At 31.5% G+C, this 23,139-nt stretch overlaps 2 protein-coding genes across 4 annotated transcripts; both read right to left on the minus strand.

Moving 5' to 3' along the window:
* Positions 1 to 5,466: 5,466 nt before the first annotated feature.
* On the minus strand, positions 5,467 to 16,068 carry LOC110636459 (uncharacterized). 3 transcript variants are annotated; one of them, XM_058148666.1, is made up of 8 exons: positions 15,752 to 16,068; positions 12,932 to 13,059; positions 12,142 to 12,389; positions 9,731 to 9,850; positions 9,467 to 9,626; positions 7,325 to 7,464; positions 7,193 to 7,228; positions 5,467 to 6,473 (listed from the first exon to the last, which is right to left on the minus strand). In XM_058148666.1, the coding sequence occupies exons 2-8, from the start codon at positions 13,005 to 13,007 to the stop codon at positions 5,691 to 5,693; spliced, it is 1,563 nt and encodes a 520-aa protein (XP_058004649.1). In that variant the 5' UTR covers positions 13,008 to 13,059; positions 15,752 to 16,068; the 3' UTR covers positions 5,467 to 5,690. The 3 variants fall into 3 exon arrangements, with proteins under 3 accessions (XP_058004649.1, XP_058004648.1, XP_058004647.1); XM_058148665.1 differs by having other exon boundaries at positions 9,467 to 9,632; positions 12,932 to 13,012; positions 15,752 to 16,067; XM_058148664.1 differs by having other exon boundaries at positions 9,467 to 9,632; positions 15,752 to 16,067.
* A 1,353-nt stretch (positions 16,069 to 17,421) lies between these two features.
* On the minus strand, positions 17,422 to 19,932 carry LOC110636454 (exocyst complex component EXO70B1-like). The gene has a single exon (XM_021786166.2). The coding sequence runs from the start codon at positions 19,930 to 19,932 to the stop codon at positions 17,770 to 17,772; it is 2,163 nt and encodes a 720-aa protein (XP_021641858.2). The 3' UTR covers positions 17,422 to 17,769.
* Between the last annotated feature and the right edge of the window lie 3,207 nt (positions 19,933 to 23,139).

Genomic DNA, 23,139 nt, shown 5'->3' on the forward strand with positions numbered 1-23,139 from the left:
TAATTTTTTTTTTTTATGTTAATCATTCATATATTTTTAATTAATATTGTTCCTCTCTCTTGCTAATTAAGCATGTTTTGTTTTACATAGATTGGAGAGCTTCTTAAGAAAATAAATCATATTTAACACACCCTTATAAATTAATTCAAGAGATATAAGTACTCAAGATTTTACAAGTAATAAATTATTTTCAGGGTTGAAAATTTTATTTAAGTCAAATCGAATTATTAAAATTAAATTATTATATTTTAAAAATTAAATTGAATCGAAATATATAAAAAATCGTATCGATTGATTTTTAGACTTTGATGAATTTTTAATTTAGACTTGATTTTTAAGTTATTTGATTTGATTTTGATTTTTATTTGAATCTAATAATTATTAATTAATAAAATTAAATAATTTATAAATATAAAATTATAGATAATATATAAATTTCTTATAAAAATAAAGTAATTCGATTTGATTTGATTCAATTGATTTTTTTAAAACTAAATTAAAATAAAATAATTAAAATTCTTAAAATTAAAAACTAAACTGAATGAAATTATTTTAAAATTTAAATTAAATTATTAAATTTAAATAATTTAATTTAATTTATTCAATTTAAATTAAATAATATTCATCTCTTATCTATATTCTAAATTAGTATGAGGTATTAACATAATCTTATTATACTTAGAATCGAATAGTTATAACGTAAAATATTTATAAAAATTTAATATTAATTAAAATTTTAATAATATTTTTAAAAAATAAATTAAATCTAATTTATTTTCAAAAATTAATTCTAAAACAAAAAAAAACTCAAAATTTTATAAATAGCATATTATCTCCATCACATATCAATTTGAGATAGAGGGTTCTCTTATATTAATGATTTTTTAAAAATTTTAATTGGAAGTATATGTGTTTTAAATGTTGACTGCAAGAATTGAAATGGAAATGTCCTATCAAAATAGCGGAAGGGCATTGCCATTCTCTGGTGTGGGACATATATTCTGACCCGCCAGTTGATGGGCGGCGGGTACGGTGACGGCGGTGCCAACACTCACCTGGTTTGGGTCCCACGTTCAAGTGAAAATTACCTGTAACTAAAAACAAAATAAACTTCATTTTTAGATTTTGTTTTCATGCAAAAATGAAAGATTTTTATTCGTTGTTTTTTTAATTTAATATTTTTCTATGTTCAGGAGAGAAAAAAATAATTAAAGAAATAATTATTAAAAAATAAATTTAAAAGTGATTTTTTTAATTTAATTTAATTATTAAAGTCATATTATTTATTTTATAGATTTAGATTAAAATATTTATATTTTAATTTTTTTTATTAAAAAAGTAATTAATCTTATTTTTTATTTAGAAAAATATTATTTTGTTTTAGCTTTTTATTTGAGCTAATTGATGTAATTAATAATGAGATAAATAATAATGAATGTTTTTAATTTAGGAAATCATGTTTTGTTGTTGTTCAAGTTGAGAGCAAAAGTCTGACGCAACACAACCTACTTTAATTATATATTTTTTTAAATAATAATAATAATAATAATAATAATAATAATGAAGCCGTTTAAGCAAACGACATGTCATGAGCGCTTTTCCCAGGCTTTTGTCTTTCACATCTGGCAGCTTACGTTAGCCCAGCGTTGACTGCTTTTTGACCTTTCTTTTTATTTATTTATTTTACGGTTTTATCAACAGTGCCTTTAATTAGCCATGCCTTATCTTGTCTTTTTCCCACCTCACCAAAGCTGGTCGGTCAAGATTTACATCAGAATCTATAAATCGCTGAATAAATTTCAAATTTTTGTACTTATTTTAATTTTATAAATTTACATCAAATTTTCATGTTAAATTAATTCGATTGATAAAATTTATTTTAAATATTTTTTATATTATTAATATTAGTAATTATTTTTAAATTAATAAAAATATTATTTTAATTTATGTCTTCTTTATATTAATTAATTATTCTTGATATACCATAAAATAAAATGAGTTCCTAATAGGGTGACACATGTACACTTTACATAAAAAAGTCGGAAGAGTTCTCAATACACGAAAGAGAGGATGTAAAAGAACCCGTATCGCCACTAAAGAGGTCGTTTACCCTGAAAACTATCAGAGGCGATCACATTGTGATCATGAGTTACGAAAATGAGTTAGATCATATATACTTACCTAAATTTCAAAATTACGCGTGCCATACAAGCACCCTAAATCGAAAAGATCTACAAAGACCAATGCTAAACCCAAAAGAATACAACCAGAGCAAAGTAAAATATAGATTATAGGTCTCTAACATTCTGATCGACTAAAAGGGGAATTACCTATACTAACAAGTTGGCATGAATACATATCTCCCACAAAAACAAGTCGGATAGGTAAATATAAAAGTCCGACTGACTATTAACTGTCACCATTAACTCAAGTATGTCATGATTGTCAATGTCTTGAAGATCACTTGATTCGACCCCAAGGCGAATATCATTGATTTAGACAAGCCATTTGCATGACTCTACACGTGTTAGATAAATATTAACTTTCTAACTATATAAATACGGGTCATCCTCTAATAGGGGAATCAAATTTCACCTAGCCTCCATTATGCCTCAGTAGAATCCTCCCCAAAAAAAAGCTACTCCAATAGTAGGAGGAAGAAAAACAGACGTATTAAGCCGAAGTACATTTATTCATTCTTATTAATCCAAATCTCAAGATACACATGTCAACACCTCATAATCCTACCATTTACTGAGTTATCAATTCTTATAATGTATTTCCAATTTTAACTTGATATATGCTATTCTTATTTATTTTTAAATGTCACAATTGAATTTTTTTTATCTAAAATTATATGTTGCATTTAGAATATCAAAGAGCATTAACTTTTTTTTTTTAAAAATTTATCCATTATCTCTATTAAATATAATAAATGTTTATAAATTTTTTAAAAGTAATAAATTAGAGTAATTAGATGAGATAAACGGTAATTTAATCAATTATTAATATATTTTTATAAAAATAAAGTTGTCCAGTCATTTCCTTAATCATTGTATAAGATTCAAATGTGAATAGACAGTGGGAGCATATAAATTTTTTTTTTATATTATTTACACTTATTTTATTTTTAAATTGCTTAGTTTTGTTTTTAATTTAATAAGTCTTAAATTTGAAATAAAACAACGAGAAATGTATAAATTAAAAGTATAAGTAAAGGGAAATTTAAAAAAATAAAATAACAATATTAAAAGGATATTGCTTAATTATTAAATATTTCTCTATCAATATAATATTTGCCAAAATTAATGAAAATATTAAATTATTGAATAAATTAATAAAGTTAAAAAAATTGACTAATATTGATGCTGAGCAAAAAGTTTTAAATTGATTTTTTTAATTAATGAATTCATTTATTTTAATTAAATTTATTATTAAAATTAAAAATAATATAAAACTTTTATAATCAAATTGATAAAATTAAAAATTTAACTAAAATTGAAAAACTTATAAAGAAAATATTGGCTTGATTCGTTTAAATTCAATGAATTCTTAACTTCCTATGTTATAAAAAATATATTTAATCATTAAATTACTTAGATAATAACACTAATTGATTAAATTTTAAAATCATTACATTCCACAAAAAAATAAAAAATATGTAAAAAAGAAAAATAAAATTATTTGTTAATAAAAATTGGGGATAAATTTTAAGAGTTATCCCTTAACTTGAGGGGTTGTAATAAAATTGTTTATTAACTTAAAAAGTAAGATTTTTCTAATTTTCAAAGGCCGGTTATGCAATTTAGAATAACAGTAATATGAATAATTTTTTCTTCTTTATGTAAAAGTGATAAAATTAGTTATAATTTTTTTAAATTAATAAAAAAAAATATTAATTATATAAAATAATAAAATACTCAATATATAATATCTTGTTAAAAGGTCTCTCCTTAAAATTTTTTTTTATGTTATCGTTGCTTTGAACTATTTATATTAATGTGTTACTTATAAATCTATTACAAAAAATTAAAATAATTTTATGATATAAAATTTTAAAATTTAAAAAATTTTATATTATATTTTAAATTTTAAAATAATTTTATTACAACTCTTAAAATTTAAGAATAATTATTAAAATTTATCTAAAATTAGATGGTGTTTTCATAAAAAAAAATAAACAGAAAATGAGGTGTAAAGTGATAAGTCAAAGTGTTGAAAAATCTTAGGTGTGTGGCTTCATTATCAATGCAAATGAAATATATTTTTCATAAAAATAAAATAAAAAATAAAAGTTTGTGGTCCGACGGTAGCAACGTCTGAGACTGAGAGATTGTGTTTGGACAATGTCATGAGGGAATGTCTGTCTGTTTGTTGCTTCTTCCATTGTTTGATATCTTCATGTTTGCATTTCACATGTTATTTACTAATTAATTATTAATTAAATACATGTGCCTTACACACTTAATTATTCTTCTTGTTACCCACAAAACCATACAAGCATTTAACAACTTAAATCAAAAGTAATATAAAATATTTTATTATCAATAACCTTTAGTTTATCAATATAAAATCATCTTTAAAGATGTGAAATTTTGACTGCGAATTCTAATTAATTCAATTAAAATAATTATGTGAAATGTTAAATAATCATCTCACTAAGATAAATCAAGTTAAAAATATCTTTGTTGATATATTTATTTAAAGTAAAATGGTGATTTGTGTTTTTTGTTTGTGTGTATTGATGTTAATAGGAATATAAATATATGCAAGTGAGAAAGATTCCATGATATTGAAGAGGGTTTGAAGAGACAAAGATGTCTGAAACAAGGATTTGAAGTTGGTTCCCTAAACCAGGCACTTAGTTGTGCTAGTTTGAGTCCTAAGTTAAAAGTTTCAAGACTTGGTTACAATCCCAAAACCATGGGAACTCGCTCTGAGTGTTTCTTTTTTGACCAAAATTGGTCAGAGAGGTATTGATGGACTTGGTGCTGTCCATGTTACAGCAAAAGGACTAGACAACGCTCTGAACACAGTTCTAACAGAAAGCCAAACATGCTCATGGCTCATAAAGCTCTATTGGCACGTCATCTACACGTGATTCTTTCATCACCACCGTCCTTTTGTCCTTTTAACATTATCAATGTCCCCACTCATTCTTTTTTCTCTTTGCCTGGCAAGGGATTAGGATTTGTGGCGTTGAGTTCAATATTCTAATCCTTTGAAATTGATATGCAGAACATAATCCTAACAAGCCAATCCTTGTATTAGATAGCAAGTCAATGATTGCATTAACTCTGTGATATTGGAGTCAAGCTTGGTGGTACTGAAATCATCTCCAAAATCGTTAGATTTCAAGTATCAGTCAAAGCCAATTATATGGCCAATGCAAATCCCACAAGGAATTTGGACACAAGCGGAACAATCAGCAGGGAATGAAGCCACAAACCAGTAAGCCAGTAATCAAGAGTCTAACTAAATCAATTCATATATATTTATCAATTGAACAATCCATAGAAATTGTTGAAACGCCAGCAGTTGACTTATAAGTTACAAACATTTACTATGTGCAAATCTAATTATATGTATGATCAAAGGCACATGGGTAACTAAAAAGCTACATTAGTTTTCTGAAATCTCTCATGTTTCCTTGGCAAAACCTTCTCCACTGCAAGCAGCCATAAAAAATTCTATTGCCGGGAAATTGGCAACGATGATGGTTGGCTGTACAAATTACCATCTGAACCCTGATAACTTGCGTATGAATTTGATGGGGGCAATGTAAAGGGTGCAATACCAGTCATTTGAGTTCCGACTCCCGAGTACCCAGGCAAGGAAGGTGGTTGCTGCTGGGACATGCTGTAGCCGTATGGCACAGCATTTATTGATCCAGCAGTCTGCATGTACTGGGGAATTGAATATGGTGGCATAGGTGGTAGTGGAGGCGGTGGTGGAGGTGATGATGGGGGAGGTGGTGGATCATTTGAAGTTAATTGCTGACCAGTGTTTGCCACTTGGAAAGATTCAGGATGTTGGAAAGGAGCGAGTGGTTGCTGTGGGGGATTTTGGGTTGGTATATAAGGCTGGTCTTTCTCGAGCTTAGCCCTCTTTTCAGAGGGGTATTCACCAGATGATTCTTTTATTGGATTGCCAATGACACCTTCAGATGCAAGTGAAGAGAGGACATAAGAAAGCATCTCGGCTGAGGATGTCGATGCAGTTAATTTTGCTGCCACTGCAGCTGCTGCAGATCTACGGGGATCTTCCTCAATTTGGCCAGTTTTTTCAGGGAAAGATACCTGCCGTGCATACATTGCTGGAGCGGATTGTTCCCTGTCTCCAGGTATAAAGCTTTGAGATGCAATGGAAGTTTTTACTTCCTTCAAACCTTGCTCAGCAACTAACTGCACAGTATTGGAACGCAGCAACTGCTGGCAGACATTACTAGCATGTTCTGACTGGGACTGAGCAGCCTGCAATACATATGGAAGGAAGACCAGAAACATGTTGGTTACCACAGAAAAAAATGCCATACTCGCTGGTTATCAGAGTGTTTATTAAAGGTTAAAAATTTGTAAAGCATTTTACATTTACTAAACAGATTTGGAAGCTGAACTTTAAAACTTATTTGTGTTAGTATATTACTGTTTTAAGGGAAGACTCGCGAAGCCAAAGTCAAAAGAGAAAAGTTAAAGACAAAGGGTGACTTCTTTAAATTTCAATTAGCAGGCCACTGATAATTTGCCAACACATAAATATCAGGGCATACCATATGAACTTATCAACTGCCAATGCCAATGTGATAAAATATAGAAGCAAACTGAAGCAGGAATAATTCCAATTTACCTATACTTTCATATCAGGTGTCCAAAAAATTCTAGGGAAGCTTAAACCAAGCAGTGTGGAGTAGTTAGAAACCTGTATAGCTAGCTCTTCCAAAACATTCAACTCAGGAAATCGTAGTAAAAAGTCAAAGATCTGGCTATTAATTGTTTTGGAAAAGCAAGAAACATACACACCAGGACCTTTAAATTAAGCATATTCTACATATTATCCAGGAAATTCCAAGCATTAGTGGTATTCATAATTCAAACAAATCAGAGAGACGTTTCCAGTGACAATTTATCACTATGTCATAGGAATAAGCAATATTAATAGCCAACTTAAGCAGTGCATGTGCAAGATGTCAAACCTGAAGTTGATTGCGAATTTGTTCCAGCTTGGATTCCTGTTGCAAAATAATTTCCACTTCAATATACTTGCATTAAATTATTTTAATTATGCAAACATTCTTTGTTTCTATGGAATAGTTTGCCTAACCAACCTGCTCCTGCAGAGCTTCTCTCAGATGAGACACGAGACTTGCCCTTGATGATTCAATGACTCTCAGTTTTTCAATGCTGTCCCTCAAAATAACGTGCTGCCCTTGCAGCTCTTCCACAAATGAAGCTTCATGGAATTGTCCTGTTCCAAAAAGGGACAGCAAAGGAAAAAGCGCAGCAAGAAGAATTCATGGACCATTAGGAACTTTAAATGCAGATTTTTTTTCAAGTAAAGAAAAAAAAATTAGTGACATCCACCAAATGAAGATTGAATCAAAACTACAAAACGCTTTCTCAGAAAGTATTCATCCAAGTTCAAACCAATCAATTCATGACAATGTAAAATCAAGCTCCTTATCAATGCATGAGCAACAAAATAACATTCTGTATTCACCAACCCTATATCTGGGTCCAGATTAACTAGATGACTTTAATTAGTACACTTGTCTTAATCATTGACAACATTTATTACTTTGAGAAGCAAGCCAATGGAGTCTAAATGAAGGGGCTAACTCTCTAGGCTAAAAAAATCAGATGCTCCTCACTTCATGCAATGGAACTTATGGAAGAATAATCATAAAGGCCAATAATACGTCTACTTTCCATATAGTTAAATATAAGTTGTTTGTCATATTGTAGAAGTCAAACAATAAAAATTCAAATATCCAAGCAATATATGGATATCCCAACAGAATACATATAATTCCTCAATACACGTACAGCATTAAAAAATATTCAACACTTAATTGTTTAAGCTTGTTTGATAATATTTATTTTTCAGTTCTTAATTATTTAGGCCCATCACTATGGCTCTTGTTCACTACTATTACCAACACAACCATCACACCAAACCACTATCATAGCTACAGCCAACCCCACAAATGACAATGTGCTGCTATTACCATCTTGCTCAACTAGCACCACCACCATTATTCTGATTACCAACATGGTGATCATTCACTAGTACCATAATTATTACCCAACCACCACAATCACACATCATCTATTGCCTCATCTACCATCAAAATTAACACCTGTACCACCACTTCCAAACATTATTCCCACAATAATAATCATTCCAACTAACAAAAATTAAATTCCTAACGTTTAGTTTTTTTTTTTTAAGCATTTATGAATTCAGTTATAATTCAGATCTTAATATTTTCAGTTTTATAATTATTTAACCCTTAAATTTTCAGCACTTAATCTTCAATTTTACCAAATGTTGTCTTAACAATAACAACAACTGAACCTTAATTCCAAACGAGTTAAGGTTAGCTATATGGATCATTTTCGCTATTCAGCTCTAACTGAAACCAATTTTGCATCAATATTCAAAAATTATAAATTTTTCATACTATTTCTTTCCACATCATTTTAGTTCCTCTTTCCCTTCCCACTAATTCCATCACTAACTTATTACCCTTCTATATTTTTTTACTTTTATAAGGATATCATCTGAGCCACAAACTCTCCACATCTTCATATTCTTTATAGTCACTTTAACAAACCTGATTTTATGAGCGTAGTTAAGGTGTTCTTTAAAAGGAACATTAAGGTCTGTAAAGTCATCCTCATGATTCGCTTAATGATTAAAATAGCATCTCCATCTCTTTCTGATCTCACTATCTCTTGATAAAATTTGTTGATTATTATTTTTAATGCACTTGACCTGATTCAGATCTCTATCCATTTTTTCCTTCAGCCGTGATAGCTTGAACATCTACTATTGTAAAAATTGACTAAAGATTTACCATGAGCCTAGCTAACCACTTTCTTAGCTTCTCTCCTTGCCAACTTATATTTCTCAAAAACCTCTCATATTTTGCCATTGCTACTTTCTTAATGCAACTCGCCATCGCGTTGCATGCAGTATCAACGTTATCATATAAATTCCATACACCTATCAATAGCTTCCCCTTAAAAAGTTATTTGGTGTGTGCCTTTTAGGTTCTACCATTGAGTTCTATATTGCATAAATCTCTTTTTCGTCTTAACTTCGCTCTTTATCTTCACATCTAAAACCACTTGCCCACTAAGTAGTTAGAGCCTCACCAGAGATAAATTTTGTCTTAACATGCAAACAAAAAGTACATTTTTATTAGGAATTTCAACAAAGGCATAAATGATTAGACATAAGTTACCTGAATTAATATTGACACCAATTTCCTTCTCAGCTTTCTCAAGAGAGCTAATAGCATTCCTACATTTGTTTATTATAATATCTTCATCCACCTGGCCACCATGAACGACTTGATAACCTGCAATTATCTTGTCTAGTGTACTTCCAGAAATTCCAGGAGGCTGTTTCTATAGAAAAACGAGAGATCATTATAGACTTGTAGTCCTCAAACCAAATACAAAATATAACTGTGGAGAAAAGTTTCAATCAGCACAATGCAATTTACCTGTTTGAAGCCTATAGTCTTTCCATTTCTGTTACTACTATCTGAGTGCTTTCCCACAAGTTCTTCCTTGAGAATTTGCCCACGGGAACCAAAAACTTTTCTGTCTTCCCATATGCCAATCTGCATGCCAAAATAATAAAGTGGACCATAATATGTACAGCGAACTAATTACAACATAATTTATTCAAGAAGTTCATACATAATCAAGCATAAATTTAAATACAAGTGCACGTGTCATGTATCTCACAAAATGGGGAAGATTTTTCTCCCAACAACTCTAGACACAAAGTGAGAATCTTGAACAAAACAAGAAGAAGCATTAGATCATGCTGTCAAAAACATTATTCGAATAATGTTGCAAGACATGATTGAAACTAAAATGACATGTTCAAAGCAATTTAACTATACTGGTAGAGAGATCTCCACACTATCTCTTTCTTTCAGTGATTCAGCAATTAACCCTCACTTGTGAGTAGTAAATAGTACTATAATGGGATTAACAATTAAAAAAAAATCTAAACCTTTATTCAAATTCGCAATCAGAGCCAATCATGTTTCCAATTTGTCAATTATAAACAAAACCAATATTGATATTAATTGTAGCCAAATTTGGAAGAACCTTTCATATTGACATTAATGTAGCCAAATTTGGAAGTTCATATGCTACAATTCTAAAATTTCTAACATGGCAAATATTTTATTAAAAACATACTTTCATTTTAGCATATTATATAGTATAATTAAGTTTTTGACTATGGAAAAAATTATTAACAATATTTTAGAAAATCATTGATTATTATTTAAAACTTCAAAAGAAAAGAAGTTCTGAATTTTTGTCCTAGTGTCTTCTCCCTTTACCTCTCTCCCTCCCCTAAAATATGCTTGCGTAAATTTTTATAAATTAAATATGTAATGTAAGCAATTTAATAATTATGGCACATGCCATTTCATGTTAGGTTACCGTTAACAGTTTGACATTAATATAACAGGTTGTGTATATAATTGAAAAAATTAAGAATTGACCCTAAAAGCAAATTGGAGCAAAGGTTTGCATTTTTTTCTTTTACTAATTAAGACTAAAAATAGTACCGAATCCAAGAATTTCACGGGTAGTGACATCTTTCCACACACTAGAGGATGACTTGAAATTCTATTCATTTTATTATTGGCGATAAGGGATAAAATGGAAGAAGGGATGCATGTAATCATCCCCAACCAGTTTTTGATTAAGAATTTCCAACAATTTAGTTTCATTGCCGTAAAATATTGATGTTCAAAATTGTCACATCATAAAATAAAAAGAAATTGAAAGTGAATATATAGCAAGGGAGAGCAAAGCTAAATTGGCTTATGCCATTTTGGTGGAGGCAATCCTAAACTAAAACAATCGAACCATACCAACACTCTTCACCACTCTCTGGGTTGGAGGAAATTTCACATGGTATCAGAGCAGGCCACAATTTGTGACCCGAAAAAGCATGGTGGACAGTGCCGCAAAAAGCCAAATCCAGGTGGATCCATAGGCTAGTAAAAAGAACTAGAATCGTAGGGTCAAGCTACAAAAGATGGGCCACTGCATGCAATATAAGTGACAACTTGATCTAAAAATTTAAATGTAGTCCAGTTGCACTTGAAGGGGGAGTATTCGAGTCCCACACTAGAAAATAACAAGAAATTGAAAGTGAATATATAGCAAGGGGGAGCCAAGCCAAATTGGCTTAAGCCATTGGTTAAGGCAACTCCGAGCTAAAACAATCAAACCATACCGATAGTCTTTAGCACTGTCTGGATCAGAGCAAATTTCACAAAAATCATGAAACATATAGATATAGAAACAAAATATAAATTTTGTAGAATTTGAAATATGAAAGTTGACCGCCCTAATGTAAATCCTATGATTGGAAAACCAAGATACATAAACAAGTTTGTTCTCTAATTGTACAACCCATCTTGTTAAACGACTAAAAACCAAGCAGAATCAACATTAACACATCTAAACAAGCAGAATAAACATTAACACATCTAGACATCTTCACTACCCATGCTTCCATGACATTTATACTTGTGCTGCTCATAATACAAAGGAAAATGATTATACTTTTCCTCACTTAGCTACACATTCCCACATTTATCATTTAATTTCATGTTTTCTTGTTTAAAAATTGTGCTACAGCTCCGTTTCTAATTTTCTGTCCAATATATAAATGTCACGTGCTAAATCTAAACATTGAATTGCTCTCCTAACATGAGGTTTATTTAAAAAAAAAAAAAATTCATGAGATAGCAATCACATAAAAGCATGCCCAAAAGACAAAAGTAGCAAGCAAATACATGGGAACAAGGCATAAAAAAGTAGTCATAATAACCTCTTTTCAATAAAAGTAAATAGAGTAAAAGTAAGCATTAAGTACCAGCCTTAGCGCAGCATTTCTTCCAACCTCATCCCCATTTCCAATTACATCATGGAGAGCATCTGGAAGAACCTTCCAAAATTCAGCAACAAACTCTGAACCTTTACGACGACTATTCTGCAAAATGTCATTTGCAAGATACAGAAAAGCCAATCTTTGCTCACGTGGAGAGCAATGAAATTGTTTTTCCCATGTTTCTACAACTTGCTTTGCTTTATTCATATGGAAAATGCACCAATGTGATAAAGCTTAGCGCGTTAAGGATTGCAAATTAGAAACAAAAGAACCACAGTCTACTGAAGGTTAGGGGTTTAAATGATTACATAAGACAAAAGGCTAATACATATATACATGCTAAATGTACTGTGACCATATATCATTGAAGAAAAACCACTTAGCAAATTAACCAAACAAAATATTTAGACTTTGTTCCAAACATTGAGGAGAAAATGACAACCAATGGTACAACTCAAGGTGTAAAGTTATAGAGGATTCCAAAAGCCATTAAACATAACATAGCTTTTACCTTAGAGAACATTATAAGGATAATTTCTGAGAGTTGCTTGGTAAAGCTCAACTGCAATGCATCATTTTTTTTTTTTTTTAAATTTGGAGATATCAATGCAACAAACTTGATAATAGAGTTTTCATATGTTATTACCAAAAGATTTTGAAAATGGATGCCTGACCATTCATGAAAGTGAAAACATCCAACACAATTATCCTAGACAGAAATTAGAAGTATAAATAGGAAGAGACGCATTATTCACTATCCATATCAAAAGGATACTCTCTATGCTTGCCTGTGAAGGGTTGAGCTTGGCAAGCTTTTCCACTAAAATCTGAGGATTAAATGAACTACCCATTGACTCTCCAGATAAGTGACGCACAAAGGAGATTTTTTAACACCAAAGACACCTTTAAAAAAAATAAAAAAAGAAAAGGCAAGGAAGAAAAATTAATCTTGATTCAAAAGTCTGCAGAATCACTTAAAGGTCTATTACGTAATTTTCCGTTAAACATGCTGTGAAAACCTACTAAACCTCTACATCTATTACTCCATTATAGTTTTATTTTCAAAACAATTAGATCCTTATTGCTGATGCCACTAGATCAGAGCATCTCAATACACAGCGGTTAAAAAAATTCTTACAGGCATTTTAGTGAATAAAAAACTACAAGAGGTCTTGCTCTTTCTCCCTCGATCTCTCATTCTTTTTACTCTTTTAAGTTTCTTACTCATTCTTTCTTTTCTATGATCAAAAGATTTTGGGTTTTATTCAGAATGAAATACCAATGCACCTTCACTATACAAAAACAGTCAAGAGGAAGAGGGAGAGAAATGGGTCATTTTGGTTCTCAATTGCCTAATCAACCAAATCAAACCGATCGGAGGTGGAAGCAACCACCAGGTTTAGCTTGCTCTGATGGTATTAAGTGACCTAGAGAGATATTTTGTGGATTACTTTTGTTGGTTAATTTACACCCATAAGAATTGTGTTACCTAGAAATCTGATTGCGGAGACCGTTTATTTGCTGTACTGTAGGTCTCATTGCAGAAAGATGAGAGAGTAGGAGAAGGTGAAGGAGTAATAGTAACAGGTAAAGGGAAGGCATTTAATTAAATCCTTATTTGTCCCCTTCTTTCATGAAAATTTATAGTAGAAACAAGAAAAAACTGAAAAGAGGGAAACCCAAAAATTAATATTACCATAAAATAAAAATCTAATTACGTGTTCTTCATCTGTGCTAGCAGGAATTCAATCTAAATAATTTTTATTTTTATTTTTCCTTCTCTTGGCCAGACAAGAGATGTTCATGTTCCATGTTGACAAAGAATGCTAATCTTGCTCTGGAGTTTGGATTTGCCATTGTTCTTGCTCTAAAACAAGAATTGAGATTTTCTTTTGGGTCATCCTACCCTGGGCAGCATGTTGAAGTGAGATGGTAGAAAATAAGTGAAAAAGTAAACAAATCAAGAGTCAAATAGAACTGTCAGATTTTCTTTCCACATCGGCATGAGCATAATTACACGCTATACATATGAACCGTAAGGGTCTATATATTACAAAAATAAAACAACAGGCAGGTAATAGGTTCAATTGAAATTTGAAAGTACAAGGTGTCAATGGGTTTTTCCCAAAATGTTCTCAGGCAGATTTATATATAAGGATATAACTTAATATGCAATACATATAGATAGTCTTGCATTAAAATAACATACCATCACCTAAAACCAGAACTAAGAAAGTTTGTTTCAAGCAAAACATACCATGTTACTGTTTAAAATGCAACAAACAAATGCTTCAAAAAGGATATTCATATTTAGCACACTTGATATCATTTAACTCAATCCAAAGAGAGGAAATCTCACAACTAAAACAACAGAAAATGCATTAATAAATGCCCTTCCAGACTTAGACTTCATCATTTAAGAGGAAAATTCACATGTTATCGTTTTCACTGACAACTAGAGTCCAGATATCCAATTCAAAATACAATAAATAATCTCAACAGAAATAGCAAGTGCAAGTTACAAGCCTGAACCCATTTAGCCACAAATTTCATAATGCTCATAAATTTTAGAAAATAATGCTTTTCTGGGCATAAATTAATTGCTTTATGATGGCTCGGTTCCTATTTCAGGAAATGAGAGAAATATCATCTCTATTTTACCCTAGAAAAGAAGACACATTTAGATATCAACAACACAAGATTCCAAAATTTTACAAAGAATCAGTTTAGCTTATCAAAAGGATAATGCATTTGAAGTTGAATTTTTTGTTCCCTAAGCTCAAGTGAGTGGACAACTCATAGCGATTACAGAAAGACAAGTAATAAAAACTGTGCACACAGTGAAAAGAAGAATATTGAAGTATCAATACACAAACAGCATCAGGGATTAGAGATACCAATATTAGGGCACATGATATTGAAGTATCAATACACTGGAAACTCAGCTCATCAAATTTATAATAGGGTACATGATACAGAAAGTAACAAAATCCAGTTGTTGCATTTAACAGAGTGATAAAGGAAAAGATCCAGGCTTCCACAAATAAGATAGCAAAACAACATATGCATTGCAGTGATTTCTGCTTCAATGTGATTAACTCGAGAGTACATTTAATTTAATTTTACAAAGCTGCACATTTGACAACAGTGTGGATTATCTTAATGGTTATCTACAAAATTAAAATTACTTCAAATGATTAAAAAAAACAGTGAAATATTATATCTTGTTCAATGCCCTAGGACTTTCTCTCTCTCTTTATGTTTTTCTTTTTCTTTCTTAAGTTGGTATGTTTACTCAGTTGAAGTTACAGCAAATGCTACTCCCAAGAAAAAAAAATCTCAAAACAAACAAAGCACAGCAGAATTACACAGAAGACAAAAGTATACAAAATTAAACCACCCCCCAAAAAAAAAAAAACAACATTAAAGCTAAATATATAATTAAATTAAATAGCACGCAAGAGCAATAATCATAAGCAATTAAGACATTATTTTTTTTAAACAACAGAGCCAATAAGCAGAAAAAACACAAATTCAATGACAAAACACAGAAACAAGAAAGGACTAACTGATAGAACTATACTGAGAGAGAAACCTGCTAAAAAAAATGAGGGTGAGGGTTCTCGGAGAATAATCAACAGCGGGTAAAGATAGCCCTTCTCCTGCTCGAAAATTTCATCGATTGAGAACTTGGGAAGGGATTAGGGGACTTTCATTAGCAGAAGAGCACTGGAAATTGCCACGACCGTGAGGATTGTACTTGATGGAATCGGAACTCGAGCTCTGAAAGCCCAAAGGTACTGCTTACAGAGAGAGATGTTTTTATAGCTTAGAGCTTGGGCATTCAGCTTTCGTAGTTCGCACTTCGCACTCCGTAGTTTAAGCCAAATCACAGGTCGGGGGGCTTGGGTTGGGCCGGGGTGGGGCGGGGTCGGGTTGTGACTTGTGTCGATCGTGTGAGCTTCCGATTTCCAATACTACCCTTGTGTATCAGCAGGCGCCATTGCCAAAATCCAGCAGCGGCGCCGTTTCCGCCTTGTTTTTTTCTCATTTTCTGCTTTTTTTTTTTCTTTTTAAGGCAAAAGTCCATTTAATTCCTAAAAAAAAAAAAAAATTAATCGCCATTTAAACCATAACCAAACTATATAAGTCATTCAAACTTTGTAGAATATCTCAATATAAACCAAGTTTTTTTAAGATAAAAAAAATTATATGGATGATATTTTAATTTTTAGATATATAATATCAGACTACTTAAATTTTAATTTATATTTATAACACAAATCTTTTATTAATATAAAAATTTTTATGACCTTTAATAATTAATTTCTAATCATTTATGCTAACATATCATTTATTGAATTAAAAAATTTACTATACAATGCAAATTTTTAAAATGGTTGGATGGATTATTATTAAACTTGAATTTTAATCTTTTTTTTAAATTTTAAGAAAAAAAAAGAGTGAGAGATAAATTTATATTTCAAATTATATCACAGTTAAAATTATGTAGTTAAGTTTTGATTTATTTAATTATTTGGTAAGCATAAAATAATTTAAAATAATTTTTATTTATTTACTGTCTTATATTCTAAATTTGTTTTTTTGTGTAAAAATTAAATTTAAATTATAAATGATTATATTTTATAAATAAAATTTTTATTTTGATATATCATAATTTTAAATAATAATATTGTATTTAATACCCTATTATTTCTTATTGAGAGAGCGTATATCACTCCTATTGTAATCAATCTTACCATTGACTATGAATTTAGCACTCCCATAAAAATGGGTTTAAAGAGAAATATTTTTATATGAGTAAGGAAATATATAATCTCTAAAACTTGTTAATTTTATGGAAAATAACTTAAAAATATTTTTTAAAAAAATATTTTTTATGAAAAAAAATATTTTTCATGAAAAAAAATATTTTTCATGAAAATATTTTTCGTATTTAATTAAAATATTAAATTAATGATATATATTTATTTTATACATGTATAAATATATTTATATTTTAATAAAATTATCAAAATTTAGAAAATAAAAAATAATATTTTTTTAAAATAATATTTTTTTTCTTAAAAATGATTTAGTTTTTCATTTGATCAGAAAAATATTTTTTATTAACTAATTTTTCTTAGTGTTCCAAATACTAAAAAATATAAAAATTATTTTAAAATAAATATTTTATTTGAAACAAACAGAATCTAAGTTAGTAATTAAAGTAGGTTGATGAGCTAATTAAATATGTGCAAATAATTTATTGAAATTGTAAAAAAACTGACAAAGGTATAGATCACCAAGATTACAATCAGAATCGTGCATGTTGTCCATAATACAAAATATAAGAACAAACAAATTACAGAAGATGAATAGTCTTATAGAGCTGGATCACCTCCCTCAAAATCCCAATAAGAACTTGCTTTAGCCACTTCAATCAGTATAGGAAAAGAATTAGAACAAAAGTGATTAACCCATTTTAATTACCATGCGTAATCAGCACCAAATTAAAAATGACTAAAACCAGCTTTAATTTGCATTATCAATGTGGTTTCAACTGATCATTCTTCAATGCTTTTATAATCTCTGTTCATCCATGCATGGTTATTATGGTCTCTTCTTTCCATCAAAAAGCTCATCAATACAAGTCTCTATATCTTCAGGCTGGTATTTTATGTACTTCTCATATTGCCTTCCAGGGTCCAAATTCTGCGAAAACCTTCCCAAGAATGATCGATACGCCGGTATCACCACTGCGGATATAGAAATCCTAAGTTCAGACTGAAGCTGCTCATCGCTCACAACCCACGAGCTCTGGGTCCTGTGGATTTCATCAAACATCAAGTTGAAGTTTTTAAACTTCTCTTTCAGCACTGGTTTCACTACTTTTCCATTCACTAGTAGACCCTCGTGACCTAAACAACCCAACAGCTTACCCCATGTCTCTCTCTGATAACTCTTGTGGAAATTTCTAAGATCTGAAGATTTCTTGCGGCACCAAGCGTCTCCCACTGCTTGATGGATCTCCACTGCGCCTTTTATCTTCTGCAAGATGTAGCGTCCATTATTCATCATGAAAATGCTGCTTAATGCGATTTCCCTGTAAAGCTTTGACTTGGCCTCCAAATTTGAGTCTAGTAAATCCATAACTCTCACCAATTGAGCTGAGAATGGTGAATTGTTTTCTCCGGCGTTAATGTTGCTCTTGAAGTCTTGAGTCTTGCCTTCGAAATGTGGCCTACTTGTTGAGTCAGCTCGTTCGATTTTCGAATGCTCCTTGAATACTTGCTCAAGGGTTGTCATGTACTCACAAGCATACTTCAAATAGTTCATTGTGTAGCGAGCCAGCGGGTGAACTGCACCACCAGGAACTGTGGTTCTTCCTGTATCAGACTTGATGGAGTTTTCCAAATCACAAAATATACTAATTGCGGCCTCTCCAATCCGACACTTAGCTGTTAACATTTCTGGTTTATGCTCATTTTCAGATTCCTGAGGAAATAAATCATCCATTGCTGTAATACTGTCACGCAAAGTTTCGTACATGTCTAGAAACTTAAATAGTTTCTCTGCAGAGCGCTTTGTCATCGAAATACCTTCAGTGAAATTGAGGAGCTGGATCATCACTCCTCGCACAAGATTGCTGAAAAGGGAGGAAGAGATTGATGGGAAATCAGAGAAAACAGCCTCGGCAAACTTGCGTTCTTTAGCGAAATAGATTGTTGCACAATCTTTGAAGGTCTTGATCCATGCAGGGATCTCGCTCTCCAATGCTTCCCATTGCATTTTTTGCACCTCATCAATGCTTATCTTCTCAAATCCCATCATGTCCAAGCACTCATCAAATGCATGCCTCCTTGTGATCACGTAAACCTGACAGCATTCAGATTCATATCCTCCTGAGATCATCTCCTTGGCGATCCTATTCAAATTTGCAACAACATCCTCAGAATATCCTGTGAAATTGTCTTCCTCGGTGACTTGATCGTCAGGTTCGGGTAACACGCAGCGATCGTTTTCTTCCTGCTGCTTCGCAACGTTATTTTCTACCTCATTGTTACTTTTATAATCTTCAAGAAGCAACCTGAATTGATCCTCCAAGAAGGACATCGCTCTTTGGTAGATCCCTCCAATATAATTGACCAAAGTGCAATTATTTGGATCCGCTTTGAACTCAGCAAGGGAGTTTGTTAGCTTAGAAACCCGATTTACAGCGTCAAGAAATGACAAATCATCCTCCGGAACTTGGCCCCACTTCCCTTTCCCTTCAACGGATTCATATTCTACAACAAGCTCTCCAACAAGATCCAAAAACTTCTCAACAAATACAGGAATATCCATGGAGACCACCTTCTCATCATTTTCTCCTTCTTTTTCATCATCTTTCTTGTCATCATCATCACCTTTCGTGCCTTCTTTTACAACAATTTCCTTTTTGCCTTTCTGGGATGACAAAATCAAAAGAAACTGGTCGATATCTTCAGAGACTGATTTGAGAGTACAATGGATTTCATCAGGAGGAGCCTCTTCTATCTTTTCCATGTTGTCATCAACCTCTTGACCCTGATCAACATCAGTTGCTTTCTCCAAATCTTCAGTTTTGACCTCAGGCTTTGGAGAGTCAGACACAGAATTGGAAGTTCCGGTGTCAGCAGGGTCAGGCTTAGGATCAGGTTCATGGGTTGGATTATGATTGGGATCGATATCTGTTTCGAGGATTTTAGAAGGTTGTTCCTCTAGAGGGTTGTTTTCAGAGGTGTTAGTTTCCATTGTTATGGTGGTGAGTAAGTGTAAAAGGAAAGAAAAAGAAAAGATTGTTTCAGGAAAGAAGTGAAGTTGGGGGATGAAGAAAGAGAGATGGGGGTGAGAGAAATGCAGAATTATTTGCGTTCTTTGTTTTCACTTTGTTTTTATTTTTCTTAATTTTTTGTTTTTCATTTTAGGGGCTTGAAATGGTCATAGTAGAAGCGGCAAAAAGGTAAGGTGAATGGAAATGTACGGTCATAAATTGTCTAAGAAGGAAGGAAGAAAGAATTTTGTTGTTTGCGTTAATCTGGATGGAGAGATGATCGCTTTCGCTTTTGTGCTTGCCGCGATACTGTTTTTGTTTCTCCTCGTTTCTCGCCAATGATCTCAATCACAACGCTGCCCAGGAAAATTCTTCCCCATACTAAATGATTTTATTTTTTTTTCTAAAGTCAGAGAAATATTATTAGATGAAATATTTAATACATCAATAAAATCCAGACAGAATGAAGCTAAATACAACGTAAACCAACTAAAACCCAAGCTCAAAACTAAAGTCAAACTCATGGCTCACGATTTAAGGATTCCACAGCCCAAGCCTATAAGCAAAATGTTGACCCGTGTAGCTCAAAATGAGCATTGATTTTGATGATAATAAAACTCAACTAGAATTTATCAAACTCAATTTCAAGTGATGTGTAGATTATTTCTCTTATTCATGAAGAATCTTTGAAGTTGCATCTAAGGAGGAATGGCACTCAAAGGCATCTCAAGATGAATCTAAGTTGAGAAAGAACAAGATTATGAAAGCTAAAACTCAAGTTGAAGGTACGAAAGTCATAAAGTTAGTAATTGAGTCTTAGGATTTGTGTAGAAATAATAGATGAAAGTTTTAATCAATTGGAGTTCAAAATTAATTTTTCTTTCAATTATTTTATAAAATTTTCTCTCATTATGACCTTGAATATTGCTATTGGAATATATATTTATCTTAAGGTCTAAATTAGATTTTTAAAGATTATAATTTGAAACAGACATCTGGTAAATTAGTTTGCTAACTTGTTTGCTAAAAAATTAGTTTGTTAATGTTTTTGCTAAAATTATAGTTTACTAATTAGTTTACTACTGTTGCCAAAAATTTCATTAGTTTACTAAATGATCAGAGTTACTCTACTTCGTACAAAAAGATAAAATAACGGCTATTTTGTCTAGAACAGAGTGTATAATGTTCCAAAAAGGTTTCAAACAATCTAAAATGATTTGAGATTATAAATACACATTCTTTACTTCATTTTACACTTGATGAAAGCTTACAATTGCACTCCAATCTTGATTTTTCATTTATTGCTTTCATTCAAGAGCTTTAAAGTGTTTGAGCTACCATTGGCAAATCAACTCATCTCTTCTTTATAGTTTGATTTGTATTGAGTGAGAGTGAGTGTTAAAACATTAAATTGCATTTATTGTACAAGCACCTATTGAAGCTTGTGAGTGTGAGTGCTTGAGATAGCACTTGTTAAGGGTTCAAGCTACCTTGGTAAAAGTTTGGTGTTGAAAAAGTTGTAAAGGGCTTTTGGTCTTTTGCCTTTAAAAGAGCAAATAGTAGAGTGAAGACTCAAAGAGGATTCTTTGAGAGAGTGGATGTAGGCTAGTTAAGCAGAACCACTATAAAAATCATTGTGTTTGATTTCTCTAACCTGAATCTCTTTACTTTTGTGTAATTTAATTTCTATGCATGAAATTGAACGTTGATTGAATAGATTGAGTTGATATATTTGATGATATATTGAGTAGGTTGAGAAATTAGTTGAATATTTTGTGATGAATGTTATGTCAAAAATTGATATAAATATTGATTGAGGCTTGAATTGCAATTTAGGGACACATTCTTGAAACATATATCACTTTCACTATATATAGGAGAATCTAGTTGAACAAAGCCACAATTTTTTATTAGGCTACAAGTAATTATACTTGAATTATAAGTAAGGGCCAAAAAATTGTTTAAGTCCAATTCATCTCTCTCTTGGACTATTTTGGGACAACAAATTGGTATCAAAGCTTGTCTCTCTTGCTTAAGGTGTCACAACCTTGGAGTGATCCCCAATGACTGGTTCATCTAGCAACGCTGCCGGTATACCTGCACCACTACCTGAAGGCTACTCAATTACTAGACCACCACTCTTTAATGTCACTAATTACTCATTTTGGAAAGTTAGAATGAGAGATTTCATACAATCTGTAGATATTGATGCATGGAGAATTATTAAAAATGGTCCATATGTTCCTCACAAAAATGGTCAAGGAAACACTAAAGTTTCTAAAAATGAAGATGAATATGATGACAATGATTGGAAGAAAATTTCTGTAAATGCTAAAGCTATTAATATTTTGCATTGCTCACGTGACCTTAATGAATACAATCGTGTTTCAGGATGTCAAACTGCTAAGGAAATTTGGGATAAGCTTGAAGTCACTTATGAAAGAACGGACGTCGTTAAGGAATCCAAAGCAAGCCTCCTTATCCGAGATTATGAGCTATTTGAGATAAAACCAGGTGAATCAATTGCAAATATGAGTATAAGGTTTATGGATCTTGTCAATCTCCTTAAAGCACTTGGTAAAAGATTTGAGGAAGCCGGACTTATGAAGAAAATCCTCAGATCACTTCCAAAGTCTTGGGAAGCAAAGACTACAGTTATCCAAGATACCAAGGATTTTAGAACATTCACCTATGATGAGCTTATCGGATCTCTTATTGCACATGAGATGATATATAAGAAAGATGAAGTGAAAATGAGCAAAAGAAAAAAAAAACATTGCTTCAAATAAGGATGAAAAGAAGAAGAAAGGAGTTGTACTTAAAGTTGACTCAAGTGACAACTCAAGTGCTTCAAGTGATGATGATGATGAAATGGCTATATTTGCAAGGAAATTCAAAAGAGCTTTCAAGAAGGGAGGAAGTAAATACAAGAAATTCTTGAAAAAGTATACTCCTAAGGATAAACGTTTCAAGGAATCAAAAGAAGAAATTGTATGTTATGAATGTCATAAACCGGGACATATCAAGTTCAAATGTCCATTGCTCAAAAAGAAGAAAGGACAAGAAGACAAGAGCAAGAAAGCTATGAAAGTTGTATGGAGCAACAATGAAGAATCTTCAAATGATGAATCAAGTGACAAAGAGACTGCTCATCTTTGTATGATGGCATTTGAAGAGAAAGTCGAAAG

Source organism: Hevea brasiliensis, chromosome 6 (genome assembly GCF_030052815.1).
Source record: "Hevea brasiliensis isolate MT/VB/25A 57/8 chromosome 6, ASM3005281v1, whole genome shotgun sequence".
Taxonomy (NCBI): domain Eukaryota; kingdom Viridiplantae; phylum Streptophyta; class Magnoliopsida; order Malpighiales; family Euphorbiaceae; genus Hevea; species Hevea brasiliensis.